At 44.0% G+C, this 19568-nt stretch overlaps 2 protein-coding genes across 5 annotated transcripts in view; both read left to right on the forward strand.

Annotated features, from left to right (window-relative positions):
* Positions 1-2134: 2134 nt before the first annotated feature.
* LOC148937579 (uncharacterized) lies at positions 2135-6001 on the forward strand. 4 transcript variants are annotated; one of them, XM_089072603.1, is made up of 2 exons: positions 2135-2270; positions 4176-6001. In XM_089072603.1, exon 2 carries the CDS (start codon positions 4667-4669, stop codon positions 5999-6001), a length of 1335 nt encoding a protein of 444 aa, XP_088928729.1. In that variant the 5' UTR covers positions 2135-2270; positions 4176-4666. The 4 variants fall into 4 exon arrangements, with proteins under 4 accessions (XP_088928729.1, XP_088928730.1, XP_088928728.1 ...); XM_089072604.1 differs by having other exon boundaries at positions 2248-2376; XM_089072602.1 differs by lacking the exon at positions 2135-2270 and adding an exon at positions 2303-2447.
* A 25-nt stretch (positions 6002-6026) lies between these two features.
* Positions 6027-19568, forward strand: part of Mid1 (calcium-permeable channel component Mid1) — a 74954-nt gene continuing 61412 nt past the window's right edge. Inside the window, exon 1 of the mRNA XM_089072596.1 lies at positions 6027-8120. Within this exon, the coding sequence (XP_088928722.1) occupies positions 6027-8120 (2094 nt within the window). The remainder of the gene's footprint in view (positions 8121-19568) is intronic.

A 19568-nucleotide genomic window follows, 5' to 3' on the forward strand; every position in this document is an offset into this window, starting at 1 on the left:
AAATACAAACCACAACATATTTCATATAATAACTCTGCTTAAAAAGTATACATTTTTCGAAAAAAATAGAGAGAAAGATCGAGTTAATATATGTACTTTATATTTGCAAAAAAATTATGATATAAAATGAGGGCAAGATACTTATTACATATATACATCATTTCACGCGTGAAGTAACAAGAAAGTTAAACGTCTGAAAAATTGTTAGAAGCTGCAAAGCGCTTTAAAAATAAAATCTCCATAATACTATTAATAGCAGAGAGAATACTTCTGCTATTTTGAGAATATTTCCTTTTTTATTTCAATATTACAATACTTCTTTCTCAAGTAGCTATTCTGTGTATTATAATAAAACATAAAAAAATGTATATATAAATATATACACGTACATTTCAAAAATTAAATATCTTTGTTCTTTCTATATCTTCTTTTTTATCTCTCGTTTCTTTTATCTTCGTTTTCATCCCCTTTCCTTCTTTCTATTTTTCCCCTATAATTTCTCTATAAATCGCAAACTCTAGCTTAGTATCCCCGAAGTAACGATGTTTCTTCGCCGATTATCAAGTGTGCGCGCTAGCTTCGCAAGAATCTTCTCGAGTATAGTGTTTCCTAGAATAGAGAAGTAGTCTCTACTACATCGCGAAGAATAGAGGTGCATCCTCATAATCGAAAGTCAAGCTGAGGCTAGACGAATACGAAATCATCCCAGACGATGCGCGGTCCGATCTCTCGCGGGTTCTCTTTCTCTCTCTCTCTCTCTCTCTCTCTCTCTCTCTCTCCCTCTCTCTTTTTCTCTTCACCCTCTTTCTTTCTCACCCCCTCGGGTTTGGCTCGGCCTCTCGACCTCGTCGACGCCGATCGAAGTCGAAGCGTATATAACGCATGCCGCGGCGCGGCCGTGGCCGCTGCTGCCGCCACCGCCGATATATTCGGGTCGTTCGGATGGTCGCTCGAATCTCGGAACGAGCACAAATCCATACTGCGCCACGCGCGCGAGAGAGTCGAGGATCGTGCTTGGGCCGGTTTCTCTCCTCTCTTTTTTTCGGCGAGCGCCCCGTTCGTCGGCACTTCGGAGGGACCGAAGAGCGAGCGAACGTGGCGGGGTGGCAACGACGAGAAGAAGAAGGATGAGAAGGAGAGAGGGCTGGCGGGGAAGTTACGGAGAAGAAGACGGAACCTGACGGAGGGAGAGCTTTCCGCGGGGGTGGGATTCAGGGAAAGCTCAGAGGAAGCGCGGGGCAGAAGAGTTGGAAAGCGACCGTGTGTGTAACACCGTATGCGTTGGGGATAGGCGGTGGCTGAAGGAGAGAAACAGAGGGGAAGGAATGTTACGAAGAGGAAAGGAGAGAAATGATTAGTTAGACTCGCAACACGAGGGAGATGGAGGAGAAAGAGAGAAGGAGCGAGAGGACGAAGGAAGATGGGGAAGAGGAGAGCGAAAGAGAATGAGCGAGAAGGATCGCGGCTGTGTGAACGAAGGGTTGATGAGGGCGCAGAGTACGGAACGTGAGGGGGAAGGATCGCATGGGGGATGGAAGCGTTCGAAGCCGTCGTCCCCGGACGGGGAGCGGCACGAAAACGAAGATGGCGGCTTGCGCTTGATGACGCCCATCACGTTGTCGTCATCGAGGTTCATGGGCCTGAGATACACGCGGATGAGAAATTCCGAACTCCAAATACATCGAATGCTACGTATTGCGATGCAATCGCGAAAAGGAGAGACCAAGGATTCATTGGCGAACGTACTCGGTCAACATCATTGGTACCCTCGTCGAGAGGGAATCACGTCGCGACGGGGAGCCAGAACGAGGACGCAGGTGGCGCAACTTCCGCGAGGAGAAAAAATCCGCCCTGCAAATCTCTTCCCGCGGGGACGAGGGTGTAACATAGGGAGAAACAAAGAGAGAGAACAGATTCTAGGTAGAGGGGATCAGTAGAATTTCAGAGGGAGAGAATAGAGGGTGAGCGTGCACCGCGAGAGAGAGAGAGAGAGAGAGAGAGAGAGAGAGAGAGAGAGGGAGAGAGAGACTGAAGCGGATAGACAAGCAAGAGAGGATGGAGAACAGGACGCAAAGCAGAGGACGCAAAGAGTGGGTGTCAGGGGTTGGTGAAAGAAAGGGGAAGGGAGCGATAGGGGTGGACGATGAGGGGGTGCATGGTGCGCGCGCGCGCGTGGTTGGCAGCGCGACACGAAGGGACACGATCCGCGAGAGAGAGAGGGCGCTCTCCCCCGAAGTTTTGCAACGAGTCTCTCCAAGAGGGATCCTCGGGTACGTCCGTGTAGTACAGGAGTTAGCCGATAACGAGCTAGCGCGCAGTGCCTGGTGTCGGCGCGGAACGCGCTTCCGCGGTGTTTCTTCTTTCCTCTTCTTCTTCGTACGTCGTGTCGACACGCGCGCGCGATCGGCCACGAGCGAGCAAGCGAGCGAACGAGCGAGCAAAGAGTGGTGTGTACATGTGTGTGTCTTTGTGTGCGTGTGCGTGTGTGTGCGTGCGTGCGTGCGTGCGTGTGTGTGTGTGTGTGTGTGTGTGTGTGTGTGTGTGTGTGTGTGTGTGTGTGTGTGTGTGTGTGTGTGTCCTACTATTAGCCTGGTGCGCTCGCCCACTGTGCTCCCTGTCGTCCCTTCCTACATCGCCGGGCCCGTTCCGACATACGACCGTCGTCACCGTTGCCGCCGTCGCCGTTACCATCGCCGCCGCCTCCGCCACGTCCGTTGCTTCGCCGTCCTTTAAAGCCGAGATAGGGATATAAGGGGAAAGCACATCTACTCGGTGTGTAACATCCGGATACGTCAGATCCGCGTCGTGCCGCCGCGCAACCCGACGCACCCGCGTCGTCTAATCCTCCCCCGTTCGGGGGGACGCGAACAGAGTGGATTCGCCGTAACCCTCTCGAAACCGTCGTTCCTGTCGCGCGAACAACACCCCCTACCCCGTTTCTTCTCTCCTTATTTCCCGCCTCCGCCTCTCGCGAACGCCCGCCCGCCGCGATCGACGTAACCGATATTCACGATCGTCGAAGCACTTCTTGCACATCGAGTGCAGGATAATAAATAACTGACGAACAGTCTACAGACCACGAGACAGATATTGGCACATTTGGAGAGAGAAAAAGAGTAACAGATGATAAAAAGTATCGATCATCAGTACCGATCAGAAACGACACAGGGGAACATGCTTGCACGCGTGCATACGTAGAACATCGTCTCTCTTCCTACTCTGTGCACGCGCCAGACTATCGCACGTGTGCATATTGGTACTGCAAGCACGTTAAAGAAACACGAGAAATAAAGGAGAAAAGAAGAAAGTGAAGTCCCCTGCTCGCTTGATACAAGAAAAATTCATCAGGAAAATAAAGTTGACGAAGACGAGGTTATAATAAAAATAGGATAGGATAGGATAGGATATTGTTCTTCAAGTGTTCATCAAGAAAGAGAAGAATTTTTTCGAAACGATATAAGTGGATGTCATTAATTCCGACTGCATCATCGTGTCGTTGTTGCCATCGTCGTCGCATTGTAACTTTTTGACGAGGATCCGGAAGAGCGGAGTTTTATTCTTTTGGCGTGCCGCCGTCCATCGTCGAAATCCGAGAGTGGAATCGTCGGGCGCGGAGGAGCGCCGCGACAAGGCTGCACACACGGGGGTGACAATGCGCCGATGCGACGACGGTGGTGCCAGCAGCAGCAGCAGCAGCAGCAGCAGCAGCGGCAGCAGCGGTAGCAGCAGCAGCGGCAGCAGCAGCAGCGGCAGCAGCAGGGTCTCGAGCACCACCGCCAGCACGGAGCGGCCTCCAGCGCGTACCTCCAGCCTCGCGAACGTCACAGCAGTCCCCGTTATGACGACGACATCCTAATCCTAATAATGCCTCTTTTTACATCTCTACCCCGCCGCGGCCGCGAGATACCCGCTGGTGTCTACCCATATCCATCATCGTCGCCGTGATATATCCCGATCGTCGTCGTCTTTCTCGCCCTTCACCGGAAACGTAGCCGGGAGCCGTGAGAAAGAGTGCACACTCCGGTTTTGCGCGCGAATCGTCTGTACGAGTAATTAATCCAGGTCGTCGCGTCTTCCGGGTGTAGGCGAGCGCGAGCGTGGCGGTGGCGGTGGTGTGCTTTGAGTGGTAAAACGCTATATAACCTTCACTCTTTCTTCCTCTCTCTCGTCTCCAGGAACCACCGCCGAAAAATCGTTGTGACATCAACGTCGCTGTGCCGAGTTCGATTCGCCGAGTGTTCATCTCCCGTCGTCGCGATCCCGATACAGTTCGAGTGAGCAGTTTGAGTGCATCTTTTTCGTATCAGTGACGTTCGAGTCGGGTTGGTTGATTGGTTACCGACACGCAGTGACCCCGGGGTACGTCCATGAGGGCTCGGATGCAGCGATTTTTGAACAGATTGCCGCTCTTGTCCGCGTCATCGTCACTGCTGTCGTCGTCGTCGTCGTCGTCGTCGTCGTCGTCGTCGTCGTCGTCGTCGTCGTTGTTATCGTCATCGTTATCGTCGTGGTGGTGCGTACTATCGTGCCACCACCGGCCGTGATCATTGGCGACGACAGGCAGCAGCAGAGCGTGCAAGGAGAAGAAGGAGGAGGAAGAGGAGGAGGAGGAGGAGGAGAAGAAGGTGGAGGAGGAGGGTACGTAGCCGGGCGTTCAGGATGCAGCATGAACCTCGGTGCCCCGTACTGGGAGCTCGCGAGCCTCGGCAGGGGGACTACGACGACGACGAAGCGGGTGTTGTTCAGGTGCTTTCGCATCAGGTCGTCCTCGATACACGCAACGTCGTCGCGCGCGTCGAGAGCTGCCACCGCCGCCGGCGTCGTTGCGCTCACCCGGAAGTGGCGCACAACACCTGGCACAGCGGGGACAGGCACAGCAAGAGCAGCGGCAACAGCAGCAGCGGCGACAGCGGCATCAGGGAGAGAAGGGACCGTCAGGCCAAGCGGCACGAGGTGGTGGTGCAAGAGGTGCAGGTGGCGCAGCAGAAGGAAGAAACGAAAGCGGAGGTGGTGGATTACTACGAGCGCGTTGCGTTGCCGTTGCTGCTGTCGCCGTCGAGGGAATTCCTCGCCGGCATCGTCGTCGTCGCCGCAACCACCGCAGCAGCTGCGACTGTCGCAGTCGCCGCCGTCTCGGTCGGCGATCGTGGTACGTTGGTCCAGGGGAACTTCTAAGGGCCCCGCCAACCCGGGCCGCTCAGGCAGGCACCTGGGCGACTGGTCCGGGATACGCACGAGCGGGGCTGACATCATCGAACAGCGGGGATATCCCGACGAGCGGTCGCTCGCCGACAGAGCGACGGAGAGGACGACGGCGCGAGTTTGCTCGTTATCGCGGGGACGAGAAACGCGAACGAACAGAGAAACGGAAACGAGAGGGGAATGTTCCGATCGAGAACGGAGATACGTCGAGGCTCGAGTACCCGTCCAGGAAGGCATTGACGTGTATCACTGCACGGCGCAAAGAGAGGGCGAGCGAGACTTGGCGCGAGTTATCGAGTGGCGGAAGAATATCTCTCATATATCTCCGAAGGAACACACGGAAGAGGAATTGCCCGAATGGTCATGTTGCGCAGCATTGGTGCTGGTGTCGTGTCTCCTCAGACGTACCGGAAATAACGGTAGCGGCTGCAACAGCAGCAACAGTATCGCGGTTCGCGTCGCGAACGGCGTTCCGGGAACACGTAGAATCGAGTGTCGGGGAACAGAGCGCGTGCCGAGAGGCGGGCCTCAGATTTGGTGGCAGCGATGCGGGTCCTCCTGCAGCAGCCCGGCCGCGATACGGATCATCTACGCCGCGAGTCCACTGCGAGTCATCTTCTTCGTCGTCGGCCGGCGTGTGCGATACCGAGAAGAAGAAGGCAGCGGCAGAAAGAAGATTGGTCAGCTTTGGTGGAGGAAGGCAAAGCACGTTATCGTATCGTACGGCTACGGACGTGCGCGCCAGGAAACGTCGACGAGGAGGTGCGCGACGACGACGACAGAACGTCGGGGACGTTAACGTCCCCGATTATCCCGTCGCGCCCATGCGGCTCGACCCGCTTGGACTCACGGGACCACCTACGTCGAAAAAATGGAAAGGGAAGAGAAGGAAGGAGGAAGAAAAGAAATGGCAACTTTGGTTATCGTCGTCGTCGTCGTCGTCGTCGTCGACAACCTCGTTCGTGGAGTGTTTACGGTCCGATTGCGCCGCGTATGCGTCATCCAGATCGTCCCCCGGGTCGATTTGCGATCGCGTCGCCGACAACGGTGACGTATTCGCCGCGCGACACCATTACGAAGCCCGACACCACGAGGTCGGGCACGGACCCGATGAGAAAGCCGGAACTGCCACTGCCTTTCGCATCTCTCGCGATTCTGTTTCGCGCGGCGAGGTGCGCGCGCGCACACGTGATCGCCATGAAGATCACGAGGACGAGGATGATAATGACGGCGACGCGTTGCGCGCGCGGACGCGTACTCCTCGCGTTGATCATTCGTCGCCGCGACGACGACGAGTCCCGCGATTCGCTCGAGGAGCAAGAAGAGGGTCACGAAGAAGACGAAGGAGCGGAGCGATCCCCGAGGAAAGGCCCGACGTGGCTACCTCGGCCGTTTCTTTCGTTGACGTGCATGCTTACACTGCCTATAGCAATGACAGAGACGACGATGACGATGGAGAAAACGACGACGATGACCACGAGGGACAAGCGCATCGCAAGCAAAAGGGAATCTACAGTGGGATCGGAAATCGTGGCGACGCGCATGTTAGTGCGTTGGCTAATCCGCGCGACAGATACGAATATGAAAACGCGAACGAGAACGCGCCTCGTGAGGACTACACCCGCGCCGAAGTGGATGCGACTAGTCGTGGTGCACCCAAGAGTGATCAGTGGACATCACAATCCTCTTCGTTTGACGGAAGGAAGGATCGTGAATGCATCGATGGCTACGGTTGCGCGTATCCGACAGTGGATGAGGTGTTCGACAAAGGGCAAGAAGAAAGAAAAGGAGGAGAAGGAGGAGGAGGAGGAGGAGGAGGAGGAGGAGGAAGAGAAGGAGGAGGAGAAAGAGGAGGAAAAGGAGGCGGAGGAGGAGGAGGAGGAGGAGGAGAGTGTAGCGAGAGGACACGTAGCGATAACACTGCCTGGTGCCAAAAGCCAATTACTAGGAGAAAAGGAAGAAGCGGTGAAGGGGAAGGAGGAGGGCAGCCGCGTATACGCAGGAGCTATTACAGGCTGTTGCTGTTCGTATTGTACCTTCTGGCGTGGCCCTTACTGTGCACGAGCAGTCCCTCAGGTCACCTCGCCTCGACCTTCGCGCAAAACCCGACCCTCGCACATGCCAAGGATCCCGCGCAACGGGGTAATGTCACGCCGTCGGACACGTTGTTCTCGTCGTCGCCGGTCATTGTGCAACAATACCAACATTCTCAACAATACGTTCAGGGTAGCGATTACAATACCGATAGCGAACGTCATCGTTATCATCAGCAAAAGTATCAACAACAGAGGAAGGAGCAGGAGGAACAGTTGGACGAACAGGAGAAACCCGAGCACCCCTACAACGAATACACTTGGGCGGTGAACCAAATGAATCCCTGGCTGTCGGCCTGCGATCTGGCAGGACCAGAGCCGACCGATCTTCAGGGTACCTGCGGTCCATCGGAGGTGTCTAGGGTGGCCAAGAACTGCCCGAAATCGTGCGGAAACATTTCAAAAATAACGAAAACCTATAATACGAAGACAAATAGGGGGGTCGAGGACGGAGACGGGACTGGCAATCGACATGGTGGTAAATACCGCACCGATGAAAAGAAGGAGGGGGAACAGTGCCTTTATTATCTCGAGAAGTCGAACAAGGAGTTCATCTGTGAGAATTTACCGAAGAATAATCTATATTTGTTCATGGTAAGGCTGCCGTATTGCTGCGAGCACGCGGTGTTCAACGCCCTGGCGCCGGGCAAGGGCGGCCCGCTCGAAGACGTGTTAAACGGCGGCGAGAAGTGCAAAGATGCCCTGGACAAGCTGTTGCGCGTTGATCTCCTGGTCTCGCAGCTGCAGTGCGAGTTCGAGGAGGTACTGGCGCGCTACGATTGCGCCCAGCCGTACTCCGTCATCCACAACTGCACCCATTGCAAGGTAAGGGAGCAATTTTCATATATTCGCTCGAAGGTGAGGGAGGGAAAGAGGGATTCTCGCTTTTCACGTAGCTTACTTTTGTTAATTTGAATATTACCCGCTGTGCATAAGTGGAATTAGGACAGGACGATAATATTAAATTTGAAGTTTTGACATTTCCAGGATTATTGCACCAATTCGAGTAGAAAATAGATTGTGAATCATTTTATTTCGCAATTGTATATTAAATTTTTTTTTTTATAAATTTATGTTTTATTGTATGTGATAAGGTTCTGAAAACCGTTGCGCCGCGTGCGTAGAAGATTATAAATTTATTATAAATGATATGCGATATCTTTCATGCTTGAAGAATGTTAAGCTCGCTCTATTTTTTCAAAAAGAGAGAAAATAAGAGATATATAAGATCGATAAAAATAAATACATGGTGTATTTTAGGCAGAAATCGAGACATTAATCACTTTTACCATTATTGGCGATTTAATAAACTTGCGATATGCCGCTTTTTATTTCCGTTATGCGTAAAATATCCGATATCCCTCTGCAATTCGTATAAACAATACTCTGAATCTCTGCACAGATTTACAATCGCGAATATGCATTATCGCGAATACGCATAAGTTTTGAACGTGTGCGTTCTGAAAATCTTGCTAACACGCAACCACGCCATTTATATTTTTGCGTTGCGTCGGAATAATATTTCGAAATCCGATTTCGCGATGTACGGCTTGTACACAGTTATTTGTGAACAATGGAGCGATTAAGACGTGCGTTAACCCGTTCATCGATTCGAATTCAAAAGAGTTTTGCACGGCGCGCATCGCAGCGTTCGGTGCGAACGAAATTGTTGGAAATTCACGCGGGTTGTTTCCGGGAGGGAGTTTGCATTACGCTCGTCTCTAATGTAGGGCATAGTAAATTTACTCGCGGCATTTCTCCATAAGATCTCTTCATCACCGCGAGGGAAAGAGATAGATAGAGAGAGAGAGAGAGAGAGAGAGAGAGAGAGGGGGAGGGAAAGAGACGCTGATGGCTCATGCCGTTGGCTTTCGCCGTTGAGTGAACGCGTAAATTATGCGAAGCGTTACGTATCATAATCTAGTATACGACATTCTTCGAAATTAGAAGAACCGCAGAGAGAATCCTCAGAGACTCTTCTCCGAGATGTTTCGCCGCGAATATCTCCAGACGCGTAGATCTTCCTGGCTTTACATCTTTAGACACATAAATCCCGAAATGCGCCAAGTCGGGCAGCCATGCTGTTAACTCGGACACTTACAACCGTGACTAACTGCTCGGTCGACTACATTTGGACGTCGTAATTTCGTAACGTCGTAATTTAAGCACGCGGATTAAAGAGGATCGAAGGACATCTATGATTTTCTTTGCCTTAAATTTACATATATCGTGGCGAACGATTATAACCGTCCCTCCATGGCGCTTGGTTGCGGAGAGACGAATTATTCGAGTCGCGCGCATCTATCTGTCGATAGACGTCTACGACAGACATACGACTAATTTCCAGATGGTAAATCACGAGCGGTTTGCCTTAGAAAGCGAGTACTTTGTCCTTGTCGCCGACATCGTCGTCGTCGTCGTCGTCGTCGTCGTTGTCGTTATCGAATGAGTTAACGAACAGGTGTTTCTCCCTCGTCCGGCCGACAACACCAGTGCATAAATTGCTCGCTTAGTGATTCGCGGTCCGATTCATTCAACGAGCGTCGAAACTATTTGCGATCGACAGTATACGTCCGTCTTTCTCCGCTTGTTCGCGTTATCGTCATGCACGCGAACGGCAGAGTTCGCGCGACAATTCACAATGAACGGCAATAATGCGAGAGTGCATTATGCGCCCGCGATGTGGTTTACACAGGAATTACAGGTCGGCTCGCAAACCCCCGCAATCCCCGCGACTCGCGATGAATATTCTCCCTCCGTCATTGGTTACGTCATACGGAATCAAATCTGTATTTTTCACCGTGCTTGATCGCCATCGAAAACGGGCCAATTACGATTATTTATCGATTCGCATTCAATCCCTTGATTGCGCTGATTTAACTTAATAATTCGTCCTACCGTCAGCGATACAATAAGGCTGCATTCAGCATAATTAGATAAAGCCATTGGCATACCTTGCAAAAGAGGTGGTAACGGCCCCACTGTCGATAATTATATACATAGGAAAAATTAATTGTGTTATTTTGCCACGTTGATTCTCGCGATTATTCGCGTATTATACGATTTATTCGCTCCAATTTATCTCTTTATCTTCCGGGATATCATTTTTATTATTCCGCGAAAAGTATATATCTAAAGCGTTCGGCTGTGGTAAATACGATATCCTCGTTCATTTAATTCAGTTCGTTTGTTATGTGAGATCGAGACGCGGATTGATTTCGTCGGTTTCGAGACGAGACCGCATCGCTATTGGCAAACTGTATGGCGACGTGTGTAGAATGCATCCGCAGAACGTGAACGAGCTGCTTCACAATCAGCGCTAATGAGCGTTTCCAGTGGAAAAGTGGTGCTCTTAAAAGCGGATTTAATTTATCGTCGGAGAGCTTCTCCTTGCTCCCTTCTCCAGTCCCGCTTTCCCTTCTCCGAGAGCGAGATGATCTTATTTCCTTACGCGACGCTCCGAGTAAATTTGTCCAAATTTAACCGCTGACATCTCTACAAAACACAGCCCGGTTAACGAGGAGAATCTCATCTCGTGTGATTGCTTTATTTTTGACGTGAATAGAACATCTGTTACGATGGAATTATATTCCATTTTGCCGTACAGACATTGTCGTAAAATTAGTGGGAAATTGACATGATTATTCCATACGAAAACACAGGACCCAATTTTCCATTGTGTGTGTGTGTGTGTGTGTGTGTGTGTGTGTGTGTGTGTGTGTGTGTGTGTGTGTGTTTTATGTTCTCGCTTATATATATTAAATACATTGTCTATATCACATATACGTTATCCATATTTTATAGAGAGTGCACAGCCATTGTCGACGATACTTTAATATTACATTTTATGGAGATTTGAGTTAAAAATCTTAAATTAATGCACGCGACAAAATAATCATTAATCGCGAATTAATATCGAAATTTTAATATAATCATGTATAGAAAATTGTTGTAATAATTTTTGAATAATAATAATACTGTGCAATACTATTTAATACACGCGTATCAATCCGTCATCTGTTATAAATTTTTACAGTACAGATGACATTAATTTTTAAAGTCATTTAAACCTAAATTTTTTATTTCTTGTGCTTCAGTAATACATACATTTAACTAATCTACTTTATAAGTTACTCAATCTTTGATTGATCACTTTACTTAGAAAGTATTTCATTATATTTATCGTTTATTTAAATAATTTAAATAATAGAATTTATCTTTGTTTTTATCAGAAAGAAATTTGCAGAAATTAAGTTATTATTATTACTTTCCTCGCCAATCCTTTATGTTTCGAAAATTACAAAACTGTAGAATAGATTTAAAAAATAAGATAAAAGTGCCTTAGCTTTCAGGCACGATTTAATTTTCTTGATTCATTAAAGTTACGTTTCTTTTAGTAGGAGTTTTTACTTATTTGCAGAATACGTTATTAAAGCGTAAAAATACTGTGCATTATATTGCTGCAGATACTACCGAAAAAAATAATGTTTTTCTTTATAAAATAAATTTAAAACATAAGTATGCTAGCTAATTACTTCTACCGCTTTTTCAAATTAAACTTACTTCAATAGTGAATCATGAATCATACATAACGAATATAATAAAAAAATCGCTATGTATAAACATTCATTTAACTTTCTTATTTCTAAAGCATTGCTTTTTCTAAAAGCAACCGGATATTATACATTTCCAATGAATCAATTCTATCATCGCATATTTTGTCTTTTGCTTTGTTGAAATTCGTTAACGTCGTCAGACAACAATTAATTATTTCCGCTCGGTCGCGAGCAGCTTTCTGGAAGTATCGAAGATACTTACCGGGACTTCGATGAGGAAGACGCTCTAAGGATGTTCGTTACCTCGAGTGACGTTGACGAGCCCACCCTCCCCCGTTTGCTCTTCTTTAATATTCGATGAATAATATAGATGAAAGAATTTCGAGAGCGTTGCGAGCGTTAAATGGAAACGTAGCCTTGGTAGAGACGTTCCGGCGACAGAGCCCATTGAAATCTAAGAAATGTAATATTATTTGCGTGATGACGTATTAAACATTTAAAAACGTATTAAACATTTAAAAACATTACCGTGCCAGTGGTTGGCGCGCGGCGCTCGGCGGCTTTGTTTTTGTATACATTCGCCATACGCGCGCCGCTTCCCATGGCCGCGCCATGTTTACGAGAGTCACCTCGCGCTATCATTCGCATTCCGACGGTCGTGCTGAGCGGTTGCGCTCGAGCGAGCCGCTCCTCGGGCGCCGTATCGCGTCGGAAAATACGCGTAAAAAGTGTGACCAATGAAAATAAGGAAGAGCCATCGTATCAATTACTTCGACGTGTTTTACTGGACGACGATCGTTTCCGAGCGTATCTTTTCAGCGCAGCGCGCGTCGATCCATTTGTCGGCGGCGAGATCGCGCAAAGTACTACGCGAGTCGTTCGGCGGCATCGATTTATGCGATGGAATATAGACGATGTGATTTAGGATGGTAGCGATCGCGCGGTCGTTAATCTCGCGGGATTTATCGAATCTGTGATCTCGAATTACGTCGGATTATCCAGAGGGAGGGTTGGGAGATTCGAACCTTTGTACTATTTATGAACGGTGCACTCGCGCTTTTGACCTGACTCACGTTGTACCCGCGCGCGGCGTGAAGTTGCCGATGTTCGAATCATTTCGGCGACTTTCGCGGAGCGCCATAGTCGCGAAGCGGATCAAGCGGATTATCCGGCGATGTCGCGAGGCATCTTAATTAGTAAGCGTGTTCTTAATTAATGTACTTGTTTGAAAGCGTCACGTAAATTCGGGTTGTTCATACATTGATTACGCGTTACACTAAAAACCCTCGAGTTGTTCGGGTGTCGTAAACTCGATATTTTGCGATTGTCCTTCCGCGTTCTTTCGTCTTTGTCGCAATGTAATAAAGTGCGCGTCGCGATATTAATATTGAGGATATGAGTATATGGCAGAACTGCGCGATCGTTATGCCGTGTAATCGTGTAATTCGTGCGCGATCGTAATTAACTGCGTTTTCGCGAGTGAGTTAGTGAGTGTAGTGTTACAAGTGCAAGCTGACGAGATCTGAGAGGAGGAGGAGGCCTAGGAGGCATCGGGCAACGGCGGAGAAATCATGGGGTGAGTAAAATGTTTTATTGTATTATATTAATATACTAATTAATATACTAATAATATTATAATTAATTTACTTCTTGTATATATTTATGTATGCACATACGTATATATATATATATGTATATATATATATATATATATATATATATATATATATATATATATATGAAATTTTCTAAAAAGTTACATTTAAGAAAGAAACTTTGATAATACTACTATTACTTAATAATTTTATCAAGAAGCTATCAACGATAATTTAAAAAAAATCAATACGCGTAATAGTTTTTTCTGTAAATATTGATTATCTCGAGCATTGTAATACATTTCTGTAAATATTGATTATCTCGAGCATTGTAATACATTTCTGTAAATATTGATTATCTCGAGCATTGTAATAAATTTAGATATTTTTGTATTTTACAGATTCAACGCAGTTTACAACTCCGCTGCTGCGCATCGTTCGGTGAGTTTGTTATTTTTCATCAAAATGATATAATATATTGTTATTTTTAAAGCAATTTGTGATATTGATATTATATTAATAGTATATTGACATAAAAATAAAAAAATAAATATTATAAATTATAATATTATTAATAGTATAAAGATAAAAAAATAAAATATTATATAATATAAATATTACGTAATATAGTTAAGTTAATAGTAAAGTTAATAGTACGACAAGTTAATAGTAAAAATCAATGTACAATCATTGTAAAAATAATATAAGTATAAATTTAATATTCAATTGTTAATTATATCATTCTTGATTACATATAGATGTAAGCGATATTGTATTATATTTATGTATATATGTAAGTGATCATTTATTTACATTTAAATCGCTATGCTCTTATCTATAATATCTTATTTAAAAAGAAATATTTGAAAAAATGATTTAATATGAATAGCTTTCGATCATTTTTTTATTTAGTCCATCAACAAAATTTGAAATTCATAAAAAGAAAGGATAATGACAAAGTACATTATACATGCCGACTTTATTTTATACACAGAATATTTGAAAGAGTAGGAAGAAAACAATTTTCTTTACAACACGTCACGTAATATATATATACAAATTATATTAATATATCATCTTGATTTTGCTGGCGATATTTCGTTTCTTCTTTTTCCCGGGAAATACGGATGATAAGGCTTTCGTGTCGGAATTAATATCGTTAACGTGCTCGTTCATTAGTCGCGTCGCATTCAACCCAATATGCACATGGAAAAATGACAAAATTGTTTACAGACGACTGTACTTTCGTATATTACACTCGGCAAAGCGCTCGCGCGGTGACATTGATAAAGCTCATCTCTCATCTGCTCTCGTGCCCGGTCCCCCCCCCCCCTCTTTCATCCTCATTCTCGTTTTGTAGGAGCCATTGGGTATATAAAGAGGTCCGTAGTAGTATCCTTCCCTCGAGCAGAAATCCTATTATGACCTGATTCTACCGCGCCGCCATCTTAAAAAGATGAGAAAATTATGATATAAACCGGTATTGGTGTCGCGGAGAGGATATTACGTGCGGGTTACGTGCCGAGTGGCGGTCATATTTATCACTTATTGAATCGACGGGGTGATCAGCAGAAGCCCAATATAATCCTCCCGTAATATAATCTTGCTGTGGACCACTGTCGTCGGTTTGTAAACGGTTAGCGATCCCGAGGACACGTCGGAAGGGGTATTTTAATGAAAATATTTTAATATCGATACGGAATGTGATCGATACGATGTTTTCGACCACCTTGAACGTGTCCCTTAAACAGCTTACTCTATATTTATTTAATGGATCTATAACAAATCGGAGATTCAACACGAGTCTATTATGCGAGCGGTCGTAAAATGACTGCGAAAATATTCTACTGCCAAGGATCTCCGCGCGAAGTACAATTTTTATTAAAGAAGGTGGATTTTTTCCGCGTGGATAAACAAGCACAGTGCTCTTCCGACGTACAGACGAAGTCCATTCGGGATAAATTTATGCGCGTATTAAGTAGCCGAAGTTTCTTTCGAGGGCGTACTCTAAATGCATATAACCGTTCAATTTTCACCTCGCGCCGCGAAGTTTCGATGGGCTGATTTAAATACTTTTATTGTTCAGCGCGCGACAGACTTGCGTTGCAGGGGGTATCGCGGGTGCATACAATCGTCGAAGGGTGGATGATGTTATCGGCGCAATTCAATTACGAGACATAGATCTAATCGCATGGATCTTTGGTTATTCTTCAACTTATGCCAATATTTTTAAGTCTCTTGTCGTCTGGCAATGCCGGCACGAAACTTGAGCTACTTTTCGCCGGTAATTTTTATCTCGGAGAAATTGAATTCTTTTGGGAATGTCACCTGAGAAACGTTCAGATATTTTGACAAATAAATTCTACACTATCAATATTAAATCTATTGACAATATTAAATTTATTAAATCTAATGACACGTTATCGCATTTTCAAAAAATTTCTAAACGCTCTAATGAGTATCAAAGGTAGTTCCGCGGTTCAGATAATTTTGCAGATAGTTTATCGGTTAAGGATGTACTTTATATAATTTTTTTTATTTACAATAAAAAAATTATGAAAAAATTATAGATTATTCTAGACTATAATTAGTAACACAAACAATTTTGCAGTAATTTAAAAATTCCTAAAAAAACTAGTATTAAAAATAATTTAAGTATAAAGTGGAAATGTGCTTTAATAAAAACGTAATTAAAAAATAATAATAAAAATCTTAATTTTTTATATAAGTAACTTTTAAGTATCCAGGATGATTTATATTCAAGAGATTAATTTTTCTGTAAATAAAAATTAAGATTTTATTAAGAGAGTACAAATGAAATAAATGGTGATATAAGTAAAATTAAATTTTTATTTCCAGGACAATTAAGCATTATATTGCAATGAAACTTTATATAAATAATCTTCAATACTTAAAAATATTTATACATTATAAAATATTGAAATTGTAATCATTATTTCTTAATCATATTTCCATTAGAGCACACTTGTACTTATTTATTTAAATAATTTTTAATTCAGGTTCTAAACGCTCGCTAAAATGTTTGTATTATTTTTTAATGCACTCTAGAATAATCTGTAAGTTTGCATAATTTTTTGATTGCAAATATAAAAATAGGTGTGATACATCTTTAAAGAGCAGCTAAATTAATCCTCGAAGCCGCACGCGCGAGCGTGATTGTTCGCGGGTGGCAAAGGTCAAAGCAGCGAGTCCCACCCAGCCCCCTGTATGCATGTATGTGCATTTTTAAAGTAACCCGTCGCATCCGAGTGGCCGAGTGATATATGGACCGCAGGCATTCTTAGATTCTTTTGCGAAGTAGTTGGGCGGCGACTAAATCCGCGCGCGAGCGGGATCTAAAAATATATACGTACACGAGGATGGGACGATCTCGCAATTAAATTCCAGATGGGGACGGTCGTGAATCGATTTTGGGATATTCTCGTCGAATTATTCCTAAGTCTATTTTAGCTTATTTTCTTCCCGGGTTTCCAACGGCAGATTAATTATTACATTTTATCCTACAGAAAGAGCCACAGAGGGAGCTTCAAAATAAATCGCGCGGTTAGGAAATTCCAAATTAGAAATGTGCTAAATTTATTAGATCATCAATCATTAAATTAATATCGTCACGACTTATAAAAGATATCTATTAATCTCTATGTGTTTGATCTTATTATTGCGCAATCATTTAGTCTAGCCTGTATTAATAATTACAGTTGTGCAATTGAATTTGCGTCTCTCTCTCTCTCTCTCTCTCTCTCTCTCTCTCTCTCTCTCTCTCTCTCTCTCTCTCTCTCTTAATTAAAACAACGATATTTTTTTCTTATATTCGACAACGGGTTTGGTGACACGATTTTCAGAATGTAACGCGATCAATCGAGTGTTGGCGTTTACGGCCCACGCGCACGACGTTGTTGGATATGCCATGAATCGCTGTGGTATCAAATATGTCGAAATGCGTAAATTGGCCATGAGTTTCAGCGAAGCTGTTTGCGCATTATAGGATCGCTCTTCACATTTCCGGAACGATGCACAGCAATTCCCATAAAAAGACCCCGTCGTATGCGGGGATCCTCGAGACTCTTTTTTCTCATGGAATCGCAACTTTTCGCGATTATTTTCGCATGATCTGTTTTAATTCGATTTAATAATCGATTGAATAATCCAAGGATAAATAATCCGAGGGTTCGATATGCGTCACGGCGATTCATGTGTTATCGGAATTGGAAATGTATTATCGAACATTTTTTTTTCTCTGTTATCGATTGCAGATTGAGATAAAGCTCTCTGGTTACGACGCTGATAAGAATTTTCGTATGTGTTGTGTAATTGATTAGAAACGCATATAATATATATATATATATATATATATGGAGAGATAAACAGAATGAAAATTGATAGCGGATTTTTAAAAAAGATTAAACGTTACGTATAATGGAATATCATAACTAACAGCATATTGCTCAGAATAATATAGAAATTAATGTTCTTTAAATTAGATGCATATTTCTATTATTATTACATTGTCTCTTTATAATCAGAATTTACATTTAATTTATATTTTAATTAATATAATTATTATCATGAAAGAATTAATAAATTTCATAAGCAGGCTTAACAATGTAATAATCTAAGAATTTATATTAATTAATTAATATAAATTATATTAATTTATATTAACGTTTGGATGTTTCTCTTATTACATTTTTAAGCGTGTTTATGAAGTTTATTAATTGTTTTATTATAATAATTATTACAATATTAGAAAAGTTTTTAATATAGCACACAATTAGGCTATTTATGGTCACACATTTAGTACTGTCGAATCCGCGTTACGTATAAATCATAACACGGACTGAAAGAGAGAAGCGTAGTTTCCCCATAAAAATGCGTTTTTAAATTCTTAAACGGGGAACGTGTGGCGGCACGAATAGTTCGTTCAATTTCAAAGGCTCGCGCTCGGAATTTTACTCACTGCGAACTACTTCATTACAACCTCCGGTATTATAGCTCGCTATGTTCGCATAATTTTCTCGAAACGCCTTCCCTCGGGGGCGTTTCCCGTGGACCGTTATAATTATCGCGAAAATTCTGGTTTCCGACATCTTTCGTCGAGAATTGTCTCTCTCATTCTTTCTTTCTCCCTCGGAATGAAAAACAAACTCCTGCAATTTCCTACTACGGCGAATGCGCTTGTTGATTGTTCGGATTACAAGTTTGCCCAGCGTCCGTTTACCGCTCCCTTCAAAAAGCAGACAAAAGTTGCTGGCTTGTTTAATGAAGCAGATTGCCGCCCGCACATGCCTTCGGCTATCTCGGGAAGGAAAGCGATAAAAGCGGGGAAAAGGACGTGATGTTAACGGGACTTTCGATCAAAAAAAAAAACCGAAAGGTCTCATGAACCTCGCGGAGTTTCATCTTTTTTCCAATCTCGAAAACCCGTGCCGATTTCGCGGAGTATTTACTACTCGTCGTGGATTTTGCAGTGAAGAGCGGTCGATGAAGCGGTCTGTTATCGGAAATATATTACAAGCACAAAATTTATTACGTGATGCTATAATTAAAAAGAAATATGAAGAGAAAACTCGAAAATGGTAGCATGAAAGTTATTGCATTTTAATCCATCTTTTAATTTTGAATCATCTTTTTATTGTTATATAAAGCTTCTTCAATTTTACGTAGTTACGTCTGATTTTGGTAGTCTTATACAGCGACACAAGTTACATTAATATACTTTAATATATCTTTATTTTCTTCGCTTAACTTTTTTTATTTTATGTTATGTTATTCGACAAACATATTTTTAAGTTGAAAGATTAGATTTGTTTAGTACTTTTTACTTTTCTGTGGAGAATTCTTTGCTTCTTAGAGAAATCATGATATGCGAATATCTTTTTGTCGCATTTTTCTGTCTGTCATTTAACTGTCATTTATCTCTTGTTGAAAGTTATGCAAGGGTTTACAGCGCTTTTGATCGTCTTGTAATTTCAGCAATTCTTTGGTCGATAATTTCGTTAAAATGAGAGTCATGAGATTAAGATTAAAATGTATAGAATATTTAATTACGTTCTACATTATTTTATTAGTTGTAAATAGATAGTATTAGTCTAATTGAAAAA

This window comes from Pogonomyrmex barbatus, unplaced genomic scaffold (assembly GCF_055798465.1).
Source record: "Pogonomyrmex barbatus isolate J1 unplaced genomic scaffold, ASM5579846v1 scaffold13, whole genome shotgun sequence".
NCBI classification, from domain to species: Eukaryota; Metazoa; Arthropoda; class Insecta; order Hymenoptera; family Formicidae; genus Pogonomyrmex; species Pogonomyrmex barbatus.